The sequence below is a fragment of the Equus caballus genome, chromosome 26 (genome assembly GCF_041296265.1).
Source record: "Equus caballus isolate H_3958 breed thoroughbred chromosome 26, TB-T2T, whole genome shotgun sequence".
NCBI lineage: Eukaryota > Metazoa > Chordata > Mammalia > Perissodactyla > Equidae > Equus > Equus caballus.
Window position 1 is genome coordinate 20,353,704 of NC_091709.1, and position 19,402 is coordinate 20,373,105.

Below are 19,402 nucleotides of genomic sequence, written 5' to 3' on the forward strand. Positions count from 1 at the left end.
ATCAACCTATATATTCACACTGGGCCACAATTTTATCATTTATATGGAAAAGAAATGGGACCAGAAAAGCAATTCCCAACATGAGGTCTGAAGAAAACTAGTCTCACAAGATGCCTTGTGGACAGAAGGGGTCCGTGAGAAAATAAGTCTGGCAAAGCCTGCAGAGTGCATGCCTCTCCTAGCAGTTCTTTGGGTGTGCTAGAATAGCCTCCTGCTGAAGAACACTGCAGGAGGCTGTTTCATTCAGCCTTTGTAACCGCTCCCTATTTCACTGAGCGCCTTTAGCTTTGGAAACATTTCTGGTAGATCCTGTCATGACACTGATCAAATGTTTACATGCTCATGATATGCTTGGGGTCTGGTCTTCTCTTTGGAAAACCTGAACAAATAGCCTCTGCCTCTGAGATTCTTTCCAGCTCTAATATTCTATTTTACGTGGATTCTTTTTCTCCATAATTCCCCATCAGCAGGTTTTAGTTATCAGAAGTTTCAGGACTTAACTGCTCTAGCCAAGCTTTACCAATTTAGGAGGTGTGAACCATGTATGAGTCATGTCTACTGGCTAATAGCTAACTATGGTTCACACTTCTTCACTTGCTCCTAAGACTTATTTTTTAAAAAGCCCTCAGTGCCACTAGGAATGCATAAGTCTCCTTCTTTCAGTGGAAATACAGATGGATGACACACAGTGAGATCCTTTCGAAAATCATGAACAAAGAACATCATGAGATGACCAAATTTGCCCACTACACTGAGCAGAGAAAGGAAGTTGATCAAGTTCCTCTCACTAAATGCCTTAAAAATATTTAGTAGGAAAGGAACTATTTTCTCTGACTGTTCCACAGATAATTTTGCCATAAAATGTTAATACATTCACAAGTAAATAGGAAAGCTTCCAGCAGAACCACTAACACAATTATGTTACTCATTTTCCACAAATTATAATAATTATAACAATCTCTCTTACCTAGCCTAGGACACGATTTTGTCTTAAAGTTGTCACAATCCACACATGACCCAGTTTTGTAATCTTTGTATGAATTACAAGGAAATGAAATAAAATTGCAGTTTGTTTCCAAAGTGGCCATGAACAAGTACACTGCTCTCTGGTGGTCGCATTTAATGAAGTCAATTCCTTTAAGTGTTAAAAATCAAGCAAAAGAATTATAGATGTATTAAGCCAAGTTCAAGTAAATTAGAGAAAACCTAAAGATTAAGTTCTACTCAATACAGTGTACTTCATGAATATTAAAGTGTTGACTTCAATACAGAGTTTTAGCTCAAGCAACTAAACAAATGGTACTATTGAAAACTAAAATTTAGTATGTCTTTTATGTGAGATTTATAAGAAATTTTTCTAAAGTAATAATTAACACAGCAAAATGTTTGATTTCAATAATTTAACAAGCTGTACAAACATAGTGCTACCCCACAATAACTGGTGTACACATCTCTCCCTTCTAATCCCAGACCCCTGACATTTCTTCTCAGTGTCAGAGATGACTATGACAGGTGAAGTGAAAACCTTCCTTTCCCAGCTTCTCACATCTTTATCCCTTTGACAAAACTTCTCTGTCTGCAGCGGCCTTCAGTGATGTGTTACTTGACCTGTTGCCACTGCAGACCTCAGAACATTTCTCTCTAAGGCTCTGAAGTGAGCCAAATTCTACACCTGGAGTAGTTGCTCATCTATTTATGTACAGAACAACCAAGCACAGAAGTTTATAAATCTGTGTTTGTGCAGTACTACAGTGATGGTAAAGATTAAATCCTGAGACCGAACTTGAGTTGTATAACACTTTAGCTATATTTGCTTCTTCAATGACTTATAACTTTTCTCTTAATGTTTAAAATGGTGAACTAAAACTGTTGAAACTATAATGGATAGGTCTCATCCATGACCAAAAATGATGTCTACTGGTAACCTTTATGAACTGAGAAGGATCAAATTAAGCCATTTTTCACCAATAAACTCTCCTGAATCATGGGCAATGGTAATCCAAATCTTGCCTACAGATTAAGAGGGAAAAAAGTAAATAGCTTTTCTTTCATCATTTTGAATCATAAGTAAAATTAATTCAAAAATACTATTGGTATACCTGAAAAGATTGATTTAGGACAGCCAGGTTGTTTTTTTCCTCCATTTGGATAAAAATCTATATGTCCCAAGGGTTCTTTAATGCCTAAACCTGAGAAAAAAGCACAGTACCTGTGATGAACTCTTGAGAGAGATCAGCAGTAAATTAGCATAACAAAGATACATACTTGGGTCAGACATTAAGGATTAAGATGCAGCAACTTGATTTAGTTCTGGTATGGAACAGAACAAGATAACAGCTGCTGAGGTGTTGGCAGAGCATGATAACACTGGGCACGTGCGTTAAGCCGGAGGTGAGTCAGCATATAATGTAAGACAAAGGACAACTTAGATGACTTCCTTAGAACTCCCTAGAATCCAAAGAAGCATGTGTGTGATTTGATTGTGACAGTGGTGAGGGTATGCTAACCAATCTCTCTTTGCATTCCATCATCTATTTAGCTTGTGGAATTTCAACAAGAAAGGACAGTCTCCTAGATATGATGAAAAAAAAGTCCAATCATTTTGGAGATGTTTAAAATTTCCTCATATGTGAACTCAACATGGAGTTCTAAGACTAGGGGTTCCAGATTTGGAGCCACCATTTTCTCCGACCTGCCACTGAAGTAGAATCAAACCAGGACTGCTTAGGCATTAGGGAGAAGCAAAAGACTATTATTAACTTACAAGCAGCCCTTAATTCAGGCATGTCATTTCCCTTCTAGCAGATGGAGGGGACAGGGTGGGTGGCTCTGCTTAAGTCATTCATTCCCTTGGTTTCAAGAAGGGTGGGGAGAGCAGATGTGGCTTTTTAATTTCTTTTTATTATAAAATATAACACATACAGAAAAGAACATATAACATAAAGCTAAAGATTAATTATTATAAAGCAAATAGCCATTTAGCTACCACACCTATGTCAAGAAACCAAGAAAGGGGGCGGGACCAAGATGGCAGAGAGAGTGGTCTTCTTTGTCTCTCCCCCGTCGAATCCACAACTAATTGGACATTCACCAATTAACAAAGGATACCCAGATAGCATCTCAAGATGCCTAAAAGTTTCATGCTACTACACATCGGAAGGTGGATGGACTTCCCCCAGGGAGGAGGTGGAAATAGGTGAAAACTCTCCGACCCTGGACCCCCGACCCCCGGACAGCCTAGTTCCTGCAGGAGGCTCTCTTCCAGCCGACTCCCCCATAGCATTGCCACACACCAAGGGTGGGAGTGTGCACTCAACAGCGAAGCGACGGTGGAAACAGGTGACAACAGCCCTACCCAAGACCCCCGTGATCACACCTAAGCCCAGGGGGAATCCCCAGGGTCCCGCACCCACCGGCAGGGAAGGCCTCCACTCGCCATTAGCAGGGAGGCCCTTCCCAGAAGCCAGAACAAAGAGAAGCTCCTGGCAGGTCCAGCACGGCACCAGACCACAAGCTGCGGCTGGGCTCACGGTCTCCGGTGCACGGGTCAGTGCAGGGGGCGCCCAGACTTCCCGTAGAGGTGCTTGGGGACACAGTCGGAGCTCCAGCGCCTGGCTCTGCAGCGCAGGGGAAGGCTCCGGGGTCCCGCACCTCTCCAGCAGGGAAAGCCTCTGCTCACCATTAGCAGGGAGGTCATGCCCAGAATCCAGGACAAAGGGAAGCTCCCGGTGAGCAGATTCCCCAGCATGGCACCAGACCGTAAGCTGCTGCTGGGCTCACGGTCTCCAGCGCATAGGTTGGTGCAGGGGTGCCCGGACTTCCTGTGGACATGCTTGGGGACTGGGTGGAGCTCCAACACCCGGCTCTGCAGCCTGGGGGCACGCTCCAGGGTCCCGCACCCCCCCAGCAGAGAGGGCCTCTGCTCGCCATTGGCAGGGAGGCCCAGCACAGCATTCGGAACACCAGGAAGCTCCCTAGAGCAGTATTCCCCACAAGGCAGCAGCTTACAAGCCACCACCAGGCCCATGGACTCTGACCATGTCCAGACGAGGCAAGGGGCTCCCAGAGATCCCGTGAGAGTAAAGTTGGGCAGAGTAGAGCTCCGGTGAAATGGCTACATAGCCTGGGGGGAACTCCAGGTTCCTACAGCAGCCTCAGTGAAAGCCTCTGCACAGCACTAGTGGAGAGGTTCCCAACTGGCGATGGCAAGGCGGGAAGGCCCTGGGGCAAAAGCAGTACAGCTAGGTGAGCTAACGATAGACTGCAGAAGATACCCATAGCTCTGCTGGGACCTATAGTGGACAAGTGTGATCTGGTGGGCTCTGTTAGGGACAAATCGGCGATTATAGGTGATCCTGCTCCTGGCTGAAGGGAAAGCCCACAACACCGCTGCAGACCACAAGGAGGGAGCACGTCAAAGTGGGCTGCAACAGTAGGCACCAGCAGCCTGAGGCCCCCTTGTGATTGCCCCCACAACCGATGAGGGACCCACGGGACCACTGTGACTACGAGGAGGGGTCCAGGCCCAGTCAGTAACAGCTGGTGGTGCAGTCTAAACAGCTGCCCCCTGCCCACACCAGTTGCAACAAGTGGAAGCAGCGACTAAACTCTATCTCTATGCAGAGGCACAGATCCACACCATCAAGCAGTATGAAAAAATATATTAAATCTCCAGAACAGAAGAAAAATGATAAGCACCCAGAAAACAATCCCAAAGACAATGAAATCTATAACCTAAATGACGATGATTAGAAAAGAGCCATTATTAAAAAGCTAAATGAGTTAAAAGAGAATTCAGATAGACAACTCAATGAGTTCAGGAGCTATGTCACAAAAGAGCTTGACACTATAAAGAAGAACCAATTAGAAATACTGGAGATGAAGAACACAATCGAGGAGATTAAGAAAAATCTGGACTCTCTGAACAGTATGGTTGATAATATGGAGGACAGAATTAGCAATTTGGAGGATAGGAATATAGAAATGCTGGAGACAGAGGAGGAGAGAGAACTAAGACTAAAAAGAAATGAAGAAACTCTCCGAGAATTATCCAACTCAATTAGGAGATGCAACATAAGGATTATAGGTATACCAGAGGGAGAAGAGAAGGAGAAGGGGGCAGAAGGCCTGTTCAAAGAAATAATAGCTAAGAACTTTCCAAACTTGGGAAGAGAGATGGACCTTCATGTGACAGAAGCCAATAGATCTCCAAACTTTATTAACACAAGAAGACCAACCCCAAGGCATATAGTAGTGAAACTAGCAAAAGTCAATGACAAAGAGAAAATACTAAGGGCAGCCAGGCAGAAGAAAATAACTTACAAAGGAAACACCATAAGGCTATCAGCAGATTTCTCAGGAGAGACCTTACAGGCTAGAAGAGATTGGAATGAAATATTCAAAACTCTGAAGGACAAAAACCTGCAGCCAAGAATACTCTACCCAGCGAAAATATCCTTCAAATACGACGGAGAAATAAAAACTTTCCCAGATAAACAAAAGTTAAGGGAGTTCATCACCACAAAACCTCCTCTGCAAGAATTGCTCAGGAAGAAACTCATTCCTGAAAAATCAAAAAAAGTAAAGGGGTTACAAAATCCAGAACAAAGGAGATAAGCAGAAGGACAATAACACAAAGTAACAGCTCTCCATCAGGACAAAATGCAAAAGAACCGGAAAACAAGTGATAAAATGGCAACAGTAGGCCCCCACATTTCAATAATCACTGTCAACGTGAATGGATTGAATTCTCCAATCAAAAGGCACAGAGTGGCAGGATGGATCAAAGAACAAGATCCAACAATATGCTGCCTCCAGGAAACACACCTCAGCCCCAAAGACAAACACAGACTCAAAGTAAAGGGATGGAAGACAATACTCCAAGCTAATAATGAACAAAAGAAAGCAGGTGTTGCCATACTTATATCAGACAAAGTAGACTTCAAAGCAAAACAGATAAAGAAAGACAAAGAGGGGCAGTATATAATGATAAAAGTGACTCTATACCAAGATGACATAACACTTATAAATATATATGCACCTAACACAGGAGCACCAAAATTCGTAAAGAAACTATTAACAAAACTAAAAGGAGACATCAACAGCAATACAATAATAGTAGGGGATCTCAACACCCCATTAACACCAATGGACAGATCATCCAAACAAAAAATCAACAAGGAAATTACACAATTAAGTGAAAATTAGGTCACATGGACCTAATAGATATATATAGGACACTTCATCCAAAAACAGCAGGTTGCACATTCTTCTCAAGTGCACATGGAACATTCTCAAGGATAGACCATATCTTGGGAAACAAAGCAAGCATCAATAAGTTCAAGAGGGTTGAAATAATATCAAGCATCTTTTCTGATCACAATGCTATGAAACTAGAAATCAACTACAAGAATTGGGCTGGGAAAGGGCCAAAAATGTGGAGACTAAACAACATGCTACTGAACAAACAATGGATTATTGAAGGAATTAAAGAAGAAAACAAATATATCTGGAGACAAATGAAGATGAAAACACACCCTACCAAATTATTTGGGACGCAGCAAAGGCAGTCCTAAGAGGGAAATTCATTGCAATACAGGCTCACCTCAATAAGCAAGAAAAATCTTACATAAACAACCTCAAACGACACCTAATGGAATTAGAAAAAGAAGAACAAACAAAGCCCAAAGTCAGCAGGAGGAGGGAAATAATAAAAATTAGAGCAAAAATAAATGATATTGAAACAAAAAAGACAGTAGAAAGGATGAATGAAACAAAGAGTTGGTTCTTCAAAAAAAATAACAAAATCGACAAACCCTTAGCCAGACCCACTAAACAAAAAAGAGAGAACTGTCAAATAAATAAAATTAGAAACGAGAGAGGAGAAATCACAACAGATACCGAAGAAATACAAAGGATCATAAGAGAATACTATGAAAAACTATATGCCAACAAATTGAACAACCTAGAAAAAATGGATAACTTCCTAGACTCATACAACCTACCCAAACTGAATCAGGAAGAAACAGAGAATCTGAATAGACCAATCACAAGTAAAGAAATAGAAACAGTAATCAAAAACCTCCCCCAAAATAAGAGTCCAGGGCCAGACAGCTTCCTTGGAGAATTCTACCAAACATTCAAAGAAGATTTAATACCTATCCTTCTCAAACTGTTCCAGAAAATAGAGGAAGATGGAGCACTCCCAAATACATTCTATGAAGCAAACATCACTCTGATCCCCAAACATGACAAGGACAACACAAAGAAGGAAAACTACAGGCCAATATCACTGATGAACATAGATGCAAAAATCCTCAACAAAATTTTGGCAAACTGAATACAGCAATATATCAAAAAGATTATACACCATGATCAAGTGGGATTTATACCAGGGACACAGGGATGGTTCAACATCCGCAAGTCAATCAACATGATTCAGTGCATTAACAAAATGAGAAACAAAACCACATGATCATCTCAATAGATGCAGAGAAAGCATTCGACAAGATCCAACATCCATTTATGATAAAAACCCTCAATAAAATAGGTATAGAAGGAAAGTACCTCAACATAATAAAGGCCATATATGACAAACCCACAGCCAACATCATACTCAACGGACACAAACTGAAACCCATCCCTCTCAGACCAGGAACAAGACAAGGGTGCCCACTTTCACCACTCTTATTCAACATAGTACTGGAGGTTTTGGCCAGAGCAATTTGGCAGCAAAAGAAATAAAAGGAATCCAAATAGGCAACGAAGAAGTAAAACTCTTGCTGTTTGCAGACGACATGATCTTATATATAGAAAACCCCAAAGAATCCATACAAAAACTATTAGAAACAATCAACAACTACAGCAAAGTTGCAGGGTATAAAATCAACATACATAAATCAGTAACATTTCTATATGCTAACAATGAACTAACAGAAAAAGATCTCAATAACTCAATCCCATTCACGATCGCAACAAAAAGAATAAAATACCTTGGGATAAATTTAACCAAGGAAGTGAAAGATCTATACAATGAAAACTACAAGACCTTCTTGAAAGAAATCGATGACGACATAAAGAGATGGAAAGACATTCCATGCACATGGATTGGAAGAATAAACATGGTTAAAATGTCCATACTACCTAAAGCAATCTACAGGTTCAACGCTATCCCAATCAGAATTCCAATGTCATTCTTTACAGAAATTGAACAAAGAAGCCTAAAATTCATATGGGGCAACAAAAGACCCCGAATTGATACAGCAATCCTGAGAAAGAAGAACAAAGCTGGAGGCATTGCAAACCCTGACTTCAAAACATACTACAAAGCTACAGTAATCAAAACAGCATGGTACTGGTACAAAAACAGATGCACAGATCAATGGAACAGAATTGAAACCCCAGAAATAAAACCAAACATCCATGGACAGCTAATCTTTGACAAAGGAGCTGAGGGCCTACAATGGAAGAAAGAAAGTCTCTTCAACAAATGGTGCTGGGAAAACTGGACAGCCACATGTAAAAGAACGAAAATCGACCATTATTTTTTACCATTTACTAAAATAAACTCAAAATGGATCAAAGACCTAAAGATTAGGCCTGAAACAATAAGTCTTCTAGAAGAGAATATTGGCAGTACACTCTTTGACATTAGCTTCAAAAGAATCTTTTCGGACACCATAACCCCTCACATGAGGGAAACAATAGAAAGAATAAACAAATGGGACTTCATCAGGCTGAAGAGCTTCTTCAAGGCAAGGAAAAACAGGATTGAAATAAAAAAAACAGCCCACTACTTGGGAAAAAATATTCACAAGTTATTTATCTGACAAAGGGTTAATCTCCATAATATACAAAGAACTCACACAACTCAACAATAAAAAATCAAATAACCCAATTACAAAATGGGCAGGGGACATGAACAGACATTTCTCCAAAGAAGATACACAGATGGCCAATAGACACATGAAAAGATGCTCATCATCACTAATCATCAGGGAAATGCAAATCAAAACTACACTAAGATATCACCTTACACCTGTTAGAATGGCAAAAATATCCAAAACCAAGAGTGACAAATGTTGGAGAGGCTGTGGTGAAAAGGGAACCCTCATACACTGTTGGTGGGAATGCAAACTGGTGCAGCCACTATGGAAAACAGTATGGAGATTCCTCAAAAAGTTAAGAATAGAAATACCTCATGACCCAGCCCTCCCACTACTGAGTATCTATCCTAAGAACCTGGAAATCAGCAATTCCAGAAGTTCCATGCACCCCTATGTTCATCGCAGCATTATTCACAATAGCCAAGTCATGGAACCAACCTAAGTGCCCAGCAACTGATGATCGGATACAGAAGATGTGGTATATATATACAATGGAATACTACTCAGCCATAAAAAAGGACAAAGTCGTCCCATTCACAACATGGATAGACCTTGAGGGTATTATGTTGAGTGAAATAAGCCAGACAGAGAAAGACTAACTCTGTATGACTCCACTCATAGGTGGTAGTTAACATATGGACAAAGAGAACTGATCGGTGGTTGCCAGGGGAAAGGGCGGTGGGGGGAGGGCACTAGGGGTGAAGTGGTGTACCTACAACATGACTAATAATGATGTACAACTGTAATTTCACAAGGATATTAACTTTCATAACCTTAATAAAAAAAATTAAAATAAAAAAAGAAACCAAGAAATAGCACCTAGAGGCCCCCAGTGTGCCCTTGCCAATCACCATCTTCTCTCATTCCTCTAAGAATAACAATCATCCTTTCTTTTAATAAAATCTTTTTTTTTTTCTTTTTGCATTCTTTACCATTTAAGAATGCCTCCCAAAACATTATAGTTTCTATTTACATATTTTGGAAATATATATAAGTTGACTCATATTTCGTGTATGCTTTTGCGTCTGGCTTCTTTCGATTATTGGTCTATTTGTGATATTAAACCACATTGTCAAACGTAAATGCAGTCATTCATTTGTAATCATTCATTGCTATATAGTATTTCATTAAACAAAAATACCACAACTTATTTATCCATTCTTCTCTGGGGGACATATGTTATTTCAAATTTGGGGCTAATATGTGCTAATATATGAACATTCTTGAACAAAAATTAATGCATTTGTGAAGGCATATCTGTTGGCTATATACTTAGGAGGGAATTGCTGTGTTATAGAATATAATTTCTTCAGTTTTAATAAGTAATGCTGAATAGTTCGCCAAAGAAGTTGTACCAGTTTACACCCTTACCAACAACATATGAGTATTTCTGTCGTTCTCCCGCTTCTCCAATAAATGACATTTTCAGCCTATTTAACGTTAGTCATTCTGGTAGGCCTGTGGTATTTCATTAGCGTCTTCATTTACATTTTTCTGCTTACCCAAGATTTTTAGAACTTTCCACATTTTTTGTCTATTTGGAGTTTTTCAGTGTAAAATGTCTGTTCAAGCCTTGATTTTTTTTTTAACTAAGCTGTATTTTTCTTTACTATTGATGTGTAGTGGTTCGTTATCTCTTCTTGCTTTTCTTACCTTGCCGTTAGCGTTCTTAAAGTGTTCTTTAATGAAGTTCTCAATTTTAATATAATCAGACATTTTAATCTTTTGATTTGGGTTAGGGGTTTTGTGCACACTTTGGAAAAATGTATTACGCTATATTATGAAGATTTTAAAAATAACAGCTCAAAATATATTTATTGTTTTTCCTTTCACATTTATACACACCTTAACGAAAGAATTTTTGTGTTTTATGTGAGTTAGAGAACTTTTATTTTGAGCATTCAATTGACTAACACAGAACCACTTATTGAACAGAGAATCATTTTCACACTGTCCAGCACTACCAAAATTATCATAAATCTCATTAGTTTCATGACTCGTATTTTGTTTTACTGGCTTTTTTGTCTGCCTTCACGTGAATACCACACTGTCTTAATTACTATCATTTTATAAGACTCGGTATCTGGAAAAACATGTCTTTGTACTTTTTTCTTCTTTAAGAGTGACTTAGCAATCTTGGCCCTTTGCATTTCCATATTAATTTTATAATTAGCTAGTGAAGTTATTAAAAAAAAGGGCTTTTAACAAAGATTGCACTGAATCTCTAAGTCAACTTGCAAAGAATTCACATGCATACAATATGTTCATATGTGTGGTTTACTTCCTTTTTATTTAGGTATGCTTTGATTATATTCTACAATGTTTTGTGGTTTTCTGCGTAGAGCTCTTGCAAAATTTTGTTAGAGTTATTCCTAGGTATTTTACATATTGTTACTAAAAATGGTATAATTATACAATTTTATTTGCTAACTAAATTTATTATTGGTTATTAGAAAGAATTGAATTTTGTCTATATAACTTACATCCAACAACCCTGCAAAATTCACCTGTGAATTCTGGTGAATTATCTGCAGATTCCTTTGAATTATCTCTGTAGGCTAATATACCATCTGAAAATGAGATTTCATCTTCTTACAGCTTTTATTACTTTTCTCTCCTTACTCTACTAAGACATTCAGTAAAATGCTGCCTCACAATGTTAGTAGTAGGCATCTTTGTCCAGTATCCAATCTCAAAAAGAAAGTCTTCCAAATTCTATCATAGATATGACACCCATGATTAGAATAGAGAATGTCCAGCAAATTTTCTTTTCTGTAATGTCTCTCAAGTTTTGACATTAAGTTTATGATGGCTTTTTTAAAAGGTTGTAAACAGTTCCCTATGTTTTTTTAATTTTCTGAAAGTGTTTGTATGAAAGTGGTCTTATTTCTCCCTTAATTGTTTGGTAGAAAAGAAAAGATTGTCTGGAATTAACTTTATTGGAAAGCTTTAAATTACAGTTTCTATTTCATTAATAATTATAGAACTATTCAGATTCTTTGTCTTCACTTTTCAGTTTGGTAAATACTTTTGCTTTCTCATAAGAATTTTTCTATTTTGTATATCATACCATATCCCCATACATTTTCATATTTATTCACATAATATTGTTCATTATATCCTATTATGATCATTTTAATACCTGTAGTATCTATCACACTATCTCCTTTTTCATTGTGTCTTCTTTTCTTGTCCTTTCTGTCTTTCCTCTTCAAGAACTTATTAATTTGGAGGCTGAGATATAAAGTTCAAGCATTCCATGTTTCTTTCATTTTATAAAAGAAGGTAAAAACAACATAAATTTTAAAATAATTAATTTTATCTTTTCTAAAGTGCAAATTTTTGCCTTTTTAATCACTTCTAATTCATATTTTTTATTGCATTAATTTCTTTTGCATATTTATTATTAGCTTCTTTCTCCATATCTATGGGTGTATTTTATATTTAATTCTAAGTTTCTCAAGACAGATACTTATTGAATTTCAGCATTGTAAAATATCTGTACTAAAAATTGGATATTTACTTCTAGTCAGGCTTTTGCTGATTCCAACAAATTTTAAATATGTAGTAATTTTAATGTTGAATTCAAAATATTTTATATTTCCATTCTTATTTATTATTTCTCCACTAGTTATTTTAAAATGTGTTTCTTAACTTCCATATATGGATTTCCAAGTTATATTTTTTATTTGCTTAAATTTATTGAAAATAGAAAATATCACTCTTTATGATTTCTTCTCTTTGAAACTTTTAAGAATATTTTTAAGGCCCAGTGTATACTTTATTTCTCTTAAAATAGCCATGTATGCTTTAGAAGAATGTAAACAATACAGTTATTTGACATAATGTTTTATAAATGTCCATTAGATCAATTTTGCTAATTAAAATATCCCACCATGATGGTGCAGTTATCTTGTTCATTTTTCTTTTGTAATATGATAGTGTCAATTTTGCTTTATGTATTTTGAAGCCATGTTATTAGGTACACACAAACTATAATCGTTATATCTTCCTGGTGAGTTGGAAGTTTTATCACTTTAAAATCTCTCCATATTTCTACTAATTTGGTGATAAAAACGTTTTTGTCTAAGTCAATATAGATTTACCATCTTTTAGCAGATAATATTTGCATCTCATTGTTCAACCCTCTACTAGGTTCAAACACTCTGCTTCCTTTTATATATATGTCTTTAATAAATAATATATAATTGAATTTTTGTCTTTTTAACCAAGTGTGACAACCATAATATTTTAATTGGATCACTTAGGCCATTTACATTTAATGGTATAGTTGGGTTTAATTTTACCATCTTACTGTCTACTTCTATTTGCTTCACCTGTTCTGTGTGTTTCTTTCTCTCCTTTCTTGCTTTCTTTTGGACTAAAAAAAATATATTTATCCCATTTTTGTCCTCCATTGGCTTGGCAGTTATATACTCCTTTACTCTTCTTTATGGATACGCAAGAGACTCAACATGAAGCTTTGACTTATGAACACCAAATGTTGACTATTTTTTTTTTTACTTTTTTTCCATACAATTAAAGGGACAAAGAATGCTTGAATTTCACTTACCACCCCAAATAATATGCTGTTTTTGTAATGTATTTTTATTCTCTCTATATTTTAAGTCCTATAACACGTCTTATGCTATCAATATCCATTTAGACTTAACTATATTTTACCATTTGTCATTGTTCTTCCTTCCTGAATATCACCATCTAAGGATAATTTTCCTTCTGTTATGACAATTTCTCTCAATGTAGATTTGTCTGAAACAAAATATATTTATTCCATTTTTTTTTCCTGAAACAGATTGGGATACTAGGTTGGCAGTTATTTTCTTTCATCATATTGAAAATATCATTTTATTATTTCCTGGCTTCCATTGTTTCTGTTGAGAAATTAGTTGTAAGTTTGATCATTTTGATTCACCTAATTTTAAACTGTATGCTTTGACAATGGTCTTTTCTGCAACTTTACTTTCACATCTCAATGGGAGATTGGAAGTAATTGGGCATTTTGAATTTTTGGATTAATTCTATTTCCTCAATTTTGTCAAATTCTGAGATATTATCTTTAAATATTGCTTCTGTTATTTTTCTCTCCTTTTATTCTGGGATTCTAATGAAACATGATTGACCTTCTCATTATGTATCCTATGTACCTCTCACCTGTCTGTATTGTCCATTCTTTTGTATCCTTTTGCTTCATTCTAGAAATAGACTTCTTACCTATTTTCCAGTTCACTCACTCTCTCTTTACCTGATTCAAATTTTCTGTTAAACCCATTCAATAAATGTCAATTATTTTTACTTTTTTAGGTTAACAACTTTTATTACTTTTTATCAAATATAATAGGTCATATTTATACTTACTCATTCTCCGTTGATATTGGTAGTCTTATCTTTTATCTCTTTGAAAATAATAAGAATATTTTTATAGCCAGTGTATAATAATTCCAATAGCTGGAACCCTAGAAGTCTGTTTCTATTGACTATTTTTTCTATGAGTTCTCATGCATGCTGTCTTCCTTCAAGTGTGCCTGATTACCTTTATTTGGATGCTGGACATTTATTTTTAAATTTGTTTGTAAAAGTAATTTGAGACCAAAGATGATGTGGTTTTCCTATAGAGAGAACTATTATTTGCTTTTGTCAGGCATCTAGCAGGTCCAAAAATCCAGGATTTCCTTAAATGAAACTCAACAAATGAGATTTTTCTGGACCACTTCAGAGTACTGGAAGCTTGGTTACAGACCATAAAAAGGCTGGTTTATTTCAGGTTTACCCTTACTCCTATAGTGCTGTCCTCTGGGGTCCCAAACAAGAGTATGAGATGTTTTACAAGACCCATATGAGAATTTCAAAAGCACTTCCCAAACTCTCTGCATCAGGGAACCTTCCATGAGAAAAGTGACTCCAAAATACCAGTTAACCTCCCTGGAATTTTTCTATCTTCTGGATATTGCTCTGGTAATTTTTCCCTGATAGCCCAACAAGAATGTTTGTCCCAATTATCTAATCCACAGTTTTGGAATGCCACATAGCTTCTTTCACACACACAACTGAATCAGGACAAGAATTACTAGGAAGTAGAAGATTTGCACCACTGGTTAGTATTCCAGGAAAAGGCAGTCTGCCAGATACATGCTGACCGCAAGTATCTCATTCGGAAATTCCTTCAGACAGATTAATATACAGTGTCAAAAATCTGTGTTTCTCATTTGTAATGGTCATAAAAAGATCAGTTAAAGGTGCCAATTATGTGGCATCTAGTGGTAAGTTAGATCTGATAGGTTGAGTCATCAAAAGATGTTTAGAATATAAGACAATTCAAATAGTTTATTAGGAAAAGTCAAAAATGCAAACAAAAATAATAAAAAGCATGAAGAGCTAATTCAAAAGGCCATAGCAGAATTGAAGTTGAGATTTCAGAAAGAAGAGTTCAGACAAAGAACTGTAGAGTAATTGGGTAGTAGGTGTGCTGTGTGTGAGAATGTTAAGCTGATATGAAGGTAAACGTTAAGGCTGCTATAAAGAAAGTCTTGAAAGGCTGGAAGTATCATACCAGAACTATGACTCTTGAGGCATTGGTTCCCTGTAGGAAGCAGGGGAACTTAGATTCCAAATAGGGGCAGAATTTTTCTACTATAGGCTCAGCGCATTGGCATACAGATATGGAAGTTGAAAAATTGTCATCCACAGCGTTTATGGCATTTATGTCTCTCACAAAAACATTGGTATGGATCACCAAAAGGTAAATTCAGAGGAATATGGGAGCAAATAAATGACATGGACCAAAGAGAAAAGAAACCTGAGGAAAGAGGGAAATAGGAGCAGTCTTAGTGTCACTTCCTCCCATGTCTATCTCAGCACCATATCTTCCCCGTGCCCACAGCCACAACACACATAAATCATCAGTTAATCAGAGCAACATACTAGTGACATACAGACTCTAGAATCAAAAGAGATGATTTCAAATTCTGGATCTTCCACTTACTGGCCTTGTGACCTTGACCCTAGCTTCCGCATCAGTAAAAAGGGATAATAATGTCTACTCGTTTCATAGGGACTTAGGAGAATTCCATAATTAACTCACTTAAACACTGCCTTATGTGTAGGAAGTGCTCAATAGATATTAGTATCATCAGTTTCAAATCAGAAAGGGGATCAGGGCTGTCTAAATTATTCCCTGAAAGTGTCTGTCCAATGTACTCTGGCCAAAACTATCAATAGTATGTTAGACAATTTCAGGTAGGTAACTAAAAGAAATAGAGAAATTATTTCCCTACCTTTAGGGAAAGGTATTCTCTATCTGTGCGTGACATGCTGTGCTCAGTTCTTGCTGATATGCAACACAGTGAGAACATGAATGGGAAGGAGGGTAACCTTGTATAAATCACAGAAGAATGTTAAGCATGGGAGAAATTGTGATCAAATCAATAAAATTGTCAATAGCATAAACAGGATGAACTTTTTTTTATCAAATTTCAATTTTTTTAGGATGACATGACAGTTCTTGAAACCCAAAGGAAGAGAGCTGAAGGCAAAGAGTGCCGTTTGACATCACGGGATATCACTAATTTCAAGAAATATTGCTTGTGGGAAATATAATCATTATATAATTGCAGACTTATCATCACTATATCCACTGCTCTTCCTCCTCTTATGTTCTCCTCTTCCCCAATGTCTACGTCTCCTTTCATTTTCAAATGTTTAAGCAATAAATCCCGCCTTGTTACCATCGGTATCTGAATGGATGACATCCACAAACTTTGCATCAGTGTAATCTAATCTGCCACTTGATGGTTTTCCAGAGAATTTTGGCCCAGCAGGGTCAAGACCTGAAATTTAAAAAAGAAACTATTAATCTATTAATAAAGTCCTACCGCAGTGTCTATTAGATCATATTCTTGCATTATTATTACATTATAAACATAATAAACCTATACAGTTTTAGTTTAAACCTGTCAAAAAATAAATCTAAAGATAAATAAAATTGGATGAATAGCACGCATCTTTATTATTTGAATAATACTTATTACCAGTCGTCAGAGTTTATCAACAAGCTAGTGTCAAGACACACTAGAGATGCCTCAACAGAATGTTGTAGTTTCTTTCTTAAGCATTTTTGTTTAAGAAGTAATTAGGAATAAATCGGTAGTAACTTTATGTTTAATAACAAATAACTACTACTACTCCTGAGGGGGAAAAAAGATGAATACTAGTCTGGTCCTATCTTGAACCTCAAACCTCACGGGTTCATCCTGGATCTATCAATAGATTTATAGGATCATTTTTAGGTGTCAAATGCAATTAGGGCTGTAAGATAAAACCTATTTATTATTGCCTCATTCACTTCTCACAAAAGCTTCCCACACACACTTAAGAAAAATACATTAAAAGTTCCATGGAATGAGGATATTATTTCTGGTGTATTTGAAATTCTAAATAAAAATTCTAAGCTCATGACCTCCTGGAGACTGTCAAAAAACAGGGAAGGAAGGGATAAACTTCAATGCCCGGGAACATTAATGCAATGGAAGAAAGAATCACCTTAAGATATTTTGAAAAGTAAAATATAATGTTGCCCAACTCAGGCCCTTCTCTTATCCCAGTGTATTTAGTTGACTTCACTGAATGAGGCAGAAACTTCTCTCTTCCTATAAATTACTCAGATGTGGAACCACCACATTTACTGCCCTCGTAAACCCTAATTTTTGCTTAGTATGTGGAACCATTCAAACTAGACTAATATGGGAGTAAACACACCTTAAAATAAAGTGGGATTATCACCAGTTAAAACTGAGCTAGTGATTTGGTTGAAAGAGAATGGGCTTTGCGTGGTGGAGACCTTTGTGTACATTCTGGCTTGGCTGTTACTAACTTTTTGACCCTCCTACATTCATTCAGTTAACCTCAGCCTTCACATCTGTATAATGGGAATAATATTAAAACTGAGTGGAGTAATAAGTTAGGGTATACATAAGGTTTGTAAAGATACTATCTATATGTTATCACTTCTGCTCTCCCACTTTGCTTAACTGAACAGGACTCTGGTATCTTTCATTAATACTTGAAATTATTATAAATCTTCTATGGACACAGATCTCAATACTTGTTAAAAAGCAAAATTGGTTGGAAAGGGATACTAGCCTCCTAGTTCTAAAATCACCATCACTCCTAAAAAGAAGCCTGAAAACCCATTTCAGTATTATTTGATTACTAAACTTTCTGAATGCAGTAACTTTGTTAAGGAAATATGAGGGGAACTGGGATCAGAACCCCTCAAGCTTCAATACCAACTCCTGACTCTCTCTTCTGGCATTCAAGTAAAATTTTTTAAAGAATTGAACTCCATAAAAGTTTGTAAAACTTAAGTACATGGATATAGTCTTAGTTAATACATAAAAAGTATTATATACTTAATGGGCCAATTTTTCCTTTGGGTTGTTATAATAATGTGTCTTTAAAATTCATATGAGGCTACATAAATTGATCTTTTTCTCACCATTTCTATATGGGTAACTTAACCTCTGTTAAGAACTGAATAAGACTTTAGAGTCTAAGTAAAACAAAGAGCAGCATTTGAATATCATATGGAAAAAAATAGATGTTTGTGCGTCATTTCTGTGGCTTAATTATTGTACCTGTTAAGTTTTAAATAAAGGAACTTCTGATGCTGAAAAGTATCATAAAACATTAATTTTATCAAAAATATTTTACCTGTTATTCTTCCAAGTTGACCTTGAAACTTCTTTCCAACAAACCCACTAATATGAGCCCCTAAGCTCACACCTATGAAATGAAAATTATCAAGAGATGCTCCGTGCTTCTGCAATTGAAAATGCAGTGTTATGACTTTCATTTCAGAAAATCACAAATCATGCCATGTGCATCAATATTCCAAAATTTATTATTTTTTCTGATTTAATCCATTTCTGGGAAATAGGGAATGGGATTTTATAATTTCAAAACAACTACATCTTTATTCAACTTTTTCCATAAGATACCTGACTTTTCTCTATACGTTTTTAATAATACCATTAAATTTTTATTTGAAAACCTTTGTCATCTATTATCTGGAATAGCATATGCAAAATAATAAATACTTTTAATTAATGAAGCATTTTATAATATTAAACAATTAAATATTATTTGCTACTTGCTTTTTGCCAGTTACCTTGATAAGTGCCATATAAATCTCATATTTAATATTCAAAATAGTCCTAGGAGTTACTTATTTTTATCCTATTGCCTAAAACTGTCCCTGGCACCTATTAAATGCAGAATAAATATGGTTTAAGAGTTGTATGAAACCATGTATATTTATTACCACAAGGGAAAAAGATGGTCCTCAAGTCCAGGTCTGTCTAACTCCAAAAGATACACTAATCTGCCTCCCTCTTTCATCTGATCAGATTGTGTCAAAAACTCTAGGAACACTAAATAGTGTGAATGACCATCCCCGCTTCAGAGATGATAAAATGAGACTCATGGATTGTAAGTGGTTTCCC

At 36.5% G+C, this 19,402-nt stretch overlaps 1 protein-coding gene across 5 annotated transcripts in view; it reads right to left on the reverse strand.

The window, feature by feature from the left end:
• The window catches only part of LIPI (lipase I), an 80,041-nt gene that overhangs the window by 34,907 nt on the left and 25,732 nt on the right, over positions 1–19,402 (reverse strand). For 4 of the 5 annotated variants that reach the window (XR_011433074.1, XR_011433073.1, XM_070252701.1 and 1 more), the window contains exons 3-6: positions 18,612–18,720; positions 16,628–16,729; positions 2,100–2,189; positions 968–1,135 (exon numbers count right to left, since the gene is read on the reverse strand). Coding sequence is in view for 3 of the 5 variants with exons in the window: in XM_070252701.1 (XP_070108802.1) it covers positions 968–1,135; positions 2,100–2,189; positions 16,628–16,729; positions 18,612–18,720 (469 nt within the window). In the remaining 2 variants the exon portion in view is untranslated. The remainder of the gene's footprint in view (positions 1–967; positions 1,136–2,099; positions 2,190–16,627; positions 16,730–18,611; positions 18,721–19,402) is intronic. The other variant, XM_070252702.1, reaches the window with a different exon arrangement.